General features: G+C 46.0%; 1 protein-coding gene across 1 annotated transcript; it reads left to right on the plus strand.

The window, feature by feature from the left end:
* Nucleotides 1-4,429: 4,429 nt before the first annotated feature.
* LOC4350435 (Protein RICE SALT SENSITIVE 3) lies at nt 4,430-9,305 on the plus strand. The gene is given in 7 exon segments (NM_001423191.1): nt 4,430-4,900; nt 4,995-5,045; nt 5,145-5,273; nt 6,613-6,718; nt 7,174-7,215; nt 7,313-7,369; nt 8,174-9,305. Coding segments are annotated over 7 exon segments (1,377 nt in total). The 5' UTR covers nt 4,430-4,733; the 3' UTR covers nt 8,999-9,305.
* The last annotated feature ends 205 nt before the right edge of the window (nt 9,306-9,510 follow it).

Raw genomic sequence — 9,510 nt, forward strand, 5'->3', positions numbered from 1 at the left:
TCGTCATGGCATTCTTGCGTTCCTCCAACAGTTGACAAACCTCCTCGGGAAGTTGCTAGAGTAAGCCGACGTTCTTAGCGTCGACATTGGAAAGATCATCCTCACTGTTCATTGTAGTCGATGGCTTGCTTTTCATCCCTAGCAGAGTCGCCAAAATTTTTGTTGGTGCAAATATCGGCTAAATATCTAGTTCTAGAAACAGGAGTATCCTGTATTCACAAACTCACTGTGAAAACCTACATACATAATAGAAAAAAAGCCTGATCGGACCGGCAATTCGACCAAAAAAAGGCCGGAACCAGATGTCAGCACGGCTTGGTTTCCTCCAAAGACCAGACATGTATTCAAACTGTTCTGGACTGGATGAACTGATCAAGGAAAGTTGCAATATGTGGGAATCGAACCCTGGTTTGTTGGAGGCTCCAAGTCCTAGCCATCAGGCTATCCAACAAATAGAAGGGAATACATGCACGATGTGAACATCGGTTCGATCGCCTAGCCCACCGGTCAAACTAGTGAACTAGTGAACCAAGTGGTCGGTCGGGTCACCCACTGGTCTGTTTATTTTCTACTAGGCCTACAAACACCGACCCCATTGGAGCAGGTCCACCAAGGGTTGCTCTAGGGTCCGCAGACCACCTAGAGCGCCTTCAATCGCTGTAGAGACGAAGGTAGGATAGAAATAAGGGTTTGGAAGGGTAAAGTGCAAAGAGATAGAAGTAAAAAGTAATAGATTGATTTTGTCGATTGGATTGGATATGTCAATCGGCCATATGACCCTTTATATTTATAGGGTTGATAGGTCTTACCATTTATACAAGTTGAATCCATAATAAAATCGTGAAGAACACAAACTTTACTTTTGAACTTTCTAAAACCGGACTATCCGGATTAGCTAACAGAAGCATCCGGTTTTCTTCTGAGATGAAAAAAAGCAAATTAAGTTGCCATGTCATTAAAAACAAAGTTATTTAAATGTCAAAGTACGTAATAAAACCACTGACGACCTTAAAGAGATATTTTAACCATTTATGATTGTAGGGGAGTATAAAATATCTACTAGATGGACTGTATTTCGTTTTTGGAGTAAAACAAATTTTGCTTTTCATACTAGATAGCAATCACATATATAGGTCGTTGTACTTAGCATGAGTAAAGCCAAAAGTGGAGCGCGCTGTTCATTCAGGACGATGCCTGGTATAGTTTCTGTGACTTCTGTCTTTAAAGGTGGCGTCAGATATGCTATGTTGTCGAAGAAACGAGTCTGCAGAACAAATGTACTGTTATATGTCCATGGAATGGAACAGTATGGCTGTATGGGTGAGGTATGAAATAAAACTAGACATAGAGTAGAACGTACGGTATGGGGTCCCGGTAGAGTACAACAATACGAGGGACCCGACCACGCCGCTTTTACCTTTGCTATGCTGCCAACTACTGGGCCGCCAACGCAGAAAAAAACAATGGGCGCCGTCAGGACCGTGGTGATGGCTGACTAAAGTTTTCGTGTGAGAAAATAATCCCTTCATTGTTCCAAAATAGTTTTATCTTTGTCCTATCTATTTGTCTGACGAAAAAATTAATTTTTAAGCAATCATTATAATATAATTTAATAAGTAACAACAAATGGATTTATACTTGATAAAGTTGAGGACAAACACATTGCGACTTGATAAAATGAAAGATATTATAGTCTTTTAGATCCTGTGTCGGTACATAATATTGGCTAAAAACAAAGTTATTTTAGCATGGAGATAATATTTTTTTTTAAAGATGTGCTTTAGTCCATCAAATATAGCTGAAAAGTTGTCTCGCTCCGTGGAAACCCTAAGTGCCACCAGGGGATCGGGAGTTGGCCTCATTTTCCATCTTCGTGATACGGATCGGACTGGGTGGAAGGAGGAGTCCTGTTCGACGACGATAGTGGCTCCTTTAAATCTCTACCTAGTGTTTGCTAGTAGGGTGCTTGATGTTCAATCTACAGACGCAGTGAAGTTGATGTGGTGACGACGTGGTTCGTAGAACCATACATCTCGCCGGCTGGTGTTTGGGGCAGGCCATCCGACGAATCTATTCGGTGGCATGGCGTCAGAGGAGGATATGCGGGTACGCAATAAGGATGAAGGGGGCGCCGCAATCGATGAAGAACCAATTGAAGATCAGGGAGGGGAATCAGATGAGGGGGATGACGAAGATGGTGAAGAGGCCGTGAGCTAGTAGAAGACCAGGGGCAGGGAGGGCGCTGAAGGTTGCCGGCGGAGGGGTGGCGGGCGGCTGCCGTCGCCTAGAAGGACTCGAGGCTGACGAATGCAGCCGCCGCAGCGGCAACTGTGAGCAAGGAGGAGACGAGGAGTAAGGGGGGGGAAGGGCGGGGCTCGAGCCATGGCTAATGGCCAGCGAGCGGAGGGGGCCTCCGCCCATCGACTTCGATATCCGCCGCCCTGATTTATTTCTCCACTGGCTACTCTACGCCACTGATTCGTGCCACCACCGCCGACCAGCTCTTGGGTTCATCGTCCTAGCTCTGACGATGGCACACCACCGTAGAGTCATCTCTGCGGCAACCACCACCACCACCTACTATTGCGACGATGTGGGAGGAGGCAGAGATGTGGGCGGCGGAAGCATCGTTCACGTGGGGTCGTGGAGGGAGGAGGACAAGCGGCGGCGCTCTAGCGGCTCCCGAGTGAAATAGGGATGGGACGCTGCCTCCGGTGGGTGGTGAGGCTGGCTCCCATGCAGGTCTGGGGAAGAATAGGGGAGGAGGGGTGCAGTGAGGGGAAGACGACACCGTGCTCCCGGGTCTCGCCTTCCTTGTCCGCCTTGCCACCACCGTCGTCGACGGCAACCGATGGCGTCCTTCCTCTACAAAGCTAGCTTCTCCCGCCGGCCCACGCTAACTCAGCGCTGTTGAAATTGCCACGGAGGACAAAACCAGTCGCATACTGCCTTGGGACTTATATTACACATGTTTTAATAGTTGAGAGACCCGTTTTATCTGGTTTTCCGGTTCGACGAAAATCGGATTCGTTGTCAAATTAAGGGACCTCAAATGAACTTATTCCAATTTTGTATGCATTCATAAGCCAAGCCCGGCCCATCCCTAGCTAGGCACGAGGGTAAACTAAAGGCAACAAATAAGTACATGTGCGAGACTAGTTATAATTATGACATCACATTTTTATCACAAAACATTTCAGTTTTGTCTTACGATGTAAATTAGAAAACTTACATTTATAATGTCAAATTTCACACTGCAAATTCTGAAATAAGTTTACATTTATAATCTCAAATTTCACACTGCAAATTCTGAAATAAGTTTACATAATTATGATAGTGCTTTTTGGCACAAATCTATACATATCATTTGTTTTGTTTGCAAACTAAGCATTTAAGAAGTTATTGATGGTCAGAATTTAAAAAAAAATCTGAATTTTATCTTAAAACATCAAATATGTTTAAACGGATGGAGTATATCACAGCAAACTTTTCATTTAGCCACAATCCTCACGTACTTGTACGAATTGCACATTGGCATGTATAGAGGATTGATACGAAAACACGCCCAATTATTTTATTTTTGTAATTTTAAAAGTAAATATCATGATTTGGTTTGAAACCAAATGGTTGATAATAAATTATAAGACATCTACAATGTGCTATAAGAAAGAGCCATAAGATCTTACGAGTAGCCATATACAATGTTAGCAACTGTCATAAGGCATTAAATACTAAAAAAGTCATTCTATTAAAATATAAACATGGTCATAATGTGAGATAGAATTAGTGATAATGTTTAAGACTAAAATCATAGTATAGAATTTGACTCTCAATTAGCATCAATTGGACACACTCATTTGCAATGTCATTCTATTAAAATATTGATAAGAGATAAGTACTAAACCAAATAAGTCTATTGACCTATTGTTTCGGTATTACTCTCTTCTTTCCAAATTAATCATCATACTCTGCACCAAGACAAAGATAATTTAAATCACATCAATCTAAATATCATGCACACATTTTTCCACAATACATGCATCGATTAAAACACCATATCAATTACACCTTAGAATGCATATATTCTCTCATGCTGCATTAATTGTATTCTGATGAAATCCGTGTCCATGTGGTTATATGATGATCAATTTAAATAATTTTAAATTTTATAACGATCAATTTAGGAAAGATGGAGCATTAATAAAGTCCCTCTATAACCAAATCAACCATGCATACCTCCGCAGCGAGCTTTATCACCGGCTCACCTCATCATATATACAACCCATAAATAAATAAATATATAAAAATATGTAAAAATATGTGTAGTCAAACACTACCACGTCCAGTCTCCCTCCGCCGCTAGCCGTCGCCTTTCGGTTTACCCTCCCCACTGCCCAAGTTAAAAACAGCAATTCGAGAGAGACAGGCCAAGCAGCAGCAGCAGGAGGTGAGAGAGTGAAGAGAGAGACACAGCCAAAGCTCAGCTCAGCTAAGCTAAGCTCTACTCCTACTAGTAGTCCCTCTTCACCCTCACTCTACCTCACCCTCCCCCGAGAAAACCCCAAGAAACGATCAAAAAGAGACCGACCAGCAAGGCCGTAGCCTCAAAGAGCAGCCAAAACCACGGAGTTTTTACCATCTATCTTAGCTCTAGCTTAGCTACCTAGCTAGCGCCGGAGCAGTGAAAGAGAGAGTGAGAGAAGAAGAAGAGGAGGTGGAAAGAAGTGAAAGAAATGGTGGGCTCCGGGGCGGCAGGGGGAGGGGGAGGGGGAGGAGGAGGAGGGGATCACGCGCGCAGCAAAGAGGCCGCCGGGATGATGGCTCTCCACGAGGCCCTCCGCAACGTCTGCCTCAACTCCGACTGGACTTACTCCGTCTTCTGGACCATCCGTCCTCGCCCGTATGTGTACCACTTAATTAATTACCACCCCTCCTATGAATTTTTGCCTCAAACTCTCATCTCATCTCTTCTCCCTATATATATGTCGTCGAAGGCGGTGCCGCGGCGGCAACGGGTGCAAGGTCGGCGACGACAACGGCAGCCTGTAAGTGAGCAATTGAGCATATATACGCACGCACCCCCAACCAATCGATCGATCGTGTGTGTAGTTATCAATCTGGGGATATATCATATATGTATGCAGGATGCTGATGTGGGAGGACGGGTTCTGCCGGCCGCGGGTGGCGGAGTGCCTGGAGGACATCGACGGCGAGGACCCCGTCCGCAAGGCCTTCAGCAAGATGTCCATCCAGCTCTACAACTACGGAGAAGGGTGGGTGCTGGGTAGGTGATGCAGTGCGTAATCGTGTACAGTTTCGAGTGTTTTTTGCCCCCTTGGTTCTCGTGGAGTCAGTCGACGACTCGATTTGGTAGTCATGTCAGCCTCTCTATCGCATCGCAGCTGCGGATTTCTTCGCTCGACCGTGTCACCCGCCCTGTTCTTGGATTAGGACCCCTGCATGCGCGATTAATGCTAATAGTTTCCCCATGATTCCTGCGTCGTCGTCGTCGCCGTCTTAGAGCAAGTTTAATAGTAGAGTTCACTACTTTCTATTAGTCAATATTAAAGCTAACATGTATAGTAGGTTGAGTATAAGGTTATCTTTATTTTCTTCGTCCTCTCTCTTTCTCTCACTATGAATTTAATGCATATTTTTTAGAGTTTGTATACAGTTAGCCCTTGCATGAGAACCAACACTCCCCACTTTTATTTATCTCTCTCTTCCACATAAGCATATAACTTGCTTATAGACTACTGTTATCCTCGCTCTTAGTGTGTGAAAGTGCAACTCTATTTTGGCCCAACCAGTAGTACTACACTAGTACGACCAGTCACCAGAGAGAGGAGGAAAGGGGAGGAGATCGATGGGATGGGCGTGTGCTTTTTTTTCATCTTTTTCGCTTTAAATTTGTTCCAATATTTATCTACCGTTCCTTGCTCGCCTGCTTTGCTTTTGGGTTTAAATCAGTGTGTGTGGTTTGAATTAGTTAACCTAGGGTTTGGTTGATTTTCGGATTTGGTTTGGTTTTGACGACGCCGGGGCATCACATCACGCGTGGTGCAGCGGGGGTCATTATGCGTGGGCAGAGGCGTGGGTAAACTACAAATTAACAGCCACTTACCCCCTCCTAAGTCAGTGGCTTTAGGCGAGGGCTGTCACGTGCGCACGTTCGTTGGGGTGCGTGGGGGCGGTGCCTCGTATCGCATAAACAAATCCCGGCGCGTCAGTGGCTTAATTGCGGGCTTTGTCTGCGGATTAACAACGCCCCTCTGCTACGCGCACAACAAAACTCTACACAGCAGCAGGAGCAGCAGAATTGTAAAAAAAATGTTTCAAGCAGATGGAAATGATAGAATTTTTTTTTCTGTACCTTTTCTTGTGATTCTGCGTCCATCTGTACGTCTATGTGAGCGTGTCGATGACTTTAGCACAGTAATATAGTAATATCTCTGTTTGGCTACTGTATTGGGGATTAATTTGGGTAATTACTACTGGTAATTGCGTTAATCTGGTCGCTTTCACTTTGTTCTACTACTACTACCGAGCTTTTGAGCGTGATGTTGGTAAGACGATGATTTTGATCTGGACCGCTGGTGGGTGCTGCTGCAGGCTGATGGGAAAGGTGGCGTCTGATAAATGTCACAAATGGGTCTTCAAGGAACCTTCTGAATGCGAGCCCAACATCGCCAACTACTGGCAGAGCTCTTTTGATGCCGTATGTACCATCTCCTGCACTCTCCTCCTTTCTCTTTCTGCAGAGCCCCCTGGCCCCCTTGCTTTTGGGGGGAAGAGACCTTATTACTGCTACTACTACACACCTCATTAATCACTTGCAAAAACAAGCTCAGCACACTGCCACAGCAACAGTGGTAGGTCTCATGTTTTTACTGCGGGAATGAGGCAAAAAAAAGAGGAAAAAACAGGTAAACAGTAAAAGAGCCCGAGAGAGATATATCGACATGTCTCTGGGGAGTTCTCAGGCTTTGCATCAAATCTGCTCGTCTGCTCTGCTCCCCCAAAAAGAAGAGAGGAATTGGATGCTCTCTCTCACTCTCTCATCAGGATATCACCAAGCTAGTATAGAATTAACGCCGCCGATCACAGTCACGGCTAAGCTTTATTCCTGTGAGAACTTAACCAAATTCCCCTCTCATGCTTTTGCTTTTGCAGCTTCCTCCCGAATGGACTGATCAGTTCGCCTCTGGCATCCAGGCATGCACTTCTGTTCACCTAGATCTTTTACATGCTCGTCTTAGTTTGTGATTGATATTTATTAGTGATGCTAAACTTTTGCTTAATTTGCTTGTAGACCATAGCAGTGATCCAAGCTGGCCATGGCCTTCTTCAGCTTGGCTCTTGCAAGATCGTGAGTACAGCTATATATTGCTCCCTCTATTTTTTTAATATATAACATTGTTAATTTTATTCTATTATATCTTTTAAACTTCCATCATCAATAGTTCTCTGAATGTTCAGTTAAAAAACGTAAATTATACTCCATCCGTTCTAAAATAAACTAACATCATACTATAATGTGATGCATCCTATTACAACGAATCGAATCTGGGATGCGTTATATCTTAGTATGACCTTGGTTTTTTTTAAGACGGATGGTGTACTACATAGGTAGATTTTACATTATAAATGGCTGTGCAACATTACAATTTTATTGGATATTACTCCCTCCGTTCCATAATATAATATAAGGCACAACTACTTTTTTTAGATGTTACATAATATAAGGCATGCATACAATTAATTTCTCTTCTCCATTAAACTATTATTTTTTTAAATTCTCCACTCTCGAGATCTCTAATTCTATTGGATGCATGTATTATATTTATTAGGGTGATCTAAACTAGGAGATGATAATAATTGTTTCTTGGTCTTTGGATTAAGAGTGGTTATACATTATATTTTGGAACAGAGGGAGTATCTTTATAGGGGCAATTGTTATATATATATATTTTTTGATACGAAAATAACGGTTAAAGTTACTCCACGCAACAGACCGAATAAAATGTGTCATATGCATTTAGTACCGAGAGGTACAGTGAGACATGGCCCTTTCTTGACTTGTTTTTGTCGCGTTGGTCAAAGACGCCGACGTGGACGTGTTTGTGGGGGGCACTAGCTAATTGGGCAAAACGTACGTACGCTAACTGTGCAGATACCGGAGGACCTGCACTTCGTGCTGCGGATGCGGCACATGTTCGAGTCGCTCGGCTACCAGTCGGGCTTCTTCCTCTCCCAGCTCTTCTCCTCCTCGCGGGGGACCTCGCCGTCGCCGTCGTCGTTCCCGCTTAAGCAGCAGCAGCCGCCGCCGCCGCAGCTCTTCAACTGGCCGGGCCACGCGCCGCCGCAGCTCCCGCCCGGCGCGTCGCCGCTCTTCCCGCCCGGGCCGGCCGCGTTCCACCCGTCGTCCCGGCCAATGCCGCCCTTCCCCGGCGGCGGCAAGGATGAGAGCCACCTGTTCCATCTCCCGCCGGCGGCGGCGGCCAAGCAGCCGCAGCACATGGACGAGCACCACCACCACCAGCAGCAGCCGATGGCGGCGCCGCAGCAGCACGGCGGGGAGGCGCCCGAGGGCGACCTGAAATGGCCCAACGGGCTGTCGTTCTTCACCGCGCTCACCGGCCGGACCGAGGACGCGAAGTTCCTCTTCGGCGGCGGCGGAGGCGGCGGCGCGGACGACGGGAGCAAGACGGCGGCGGCGGCGCAGGACGCGGGGCACGGCGGCGCGGAGAACGTGGAGGAGTACCTGAGCCTGGAGAGCCACTCCAACAAGGCGAGGAGGATGGAGAGCGCCCAGAGCACCAAGTTCAAGAGGAGCTTCACGTTGCCGGCGAGGATGAGCTCGTCCACCACGTCGACGTCCCCGTCGGTGTCGGCGTCGACGGCGCCGGCGCCGCCGCAGCAGCAGCAAGGGATGGAGTACAGGGGCCCACACGAGGGCGGCGTCTACTCGGACCTAATGGAGACGTTCTTGGAGTAGCCTAAGCTAGCTTAGCTAGCGACCACACCAAGCTAGCAAACATGGAAGCATGATCATGATCAAGTGTTTGTTCTTGTCACCTCTTAGTTTTTTCCTTCTTTTCTTTCTCCCAAACTATGTTTAAGCTTTTGAGCGGTCTGGTTTGGAGTTTGCTTCTGTTTAATTAATTAATTAATTAGATCATGTAGTAATCCTTTTTGTTCCTCCCTAGTTGTACTAGCTCTCTCCAAGTGCAAAAACATGAAACTTGATACTACATGGGGAGCGTGCATGCATGCATGCAAAGATGGGCATGAGTTTGCTTCCGAGATGGCTGGCAAGTTATATGGTGCAATGATGGCGAGGTACAAGCGACATGCAGCACCTAATAATTTGCTCTTTTATACTCTCAAAAGTGTGTGCTGCTTGGTCACAACACTGTCCCTGTTGCCTACTTATTGCTCAGGCTGCTTTTCGCGCCCGTATTTCTTTCTTGTCGTACGTACAAGTTACATATGCATACGGCAAGGGCC

Source organism: Oryza sativa, chromosome 11, assembly GCF_034140825.1.
Source record: "Oryza sativa Japonica Group chromosome 11, ASM3414082v1".
Taxonomy (NCBI): Eukaryota; Viridiplantae; Streptophyta; class Magnoliopsida; order Poales; family Poaceae; genus Oryza; species Oryza sativa.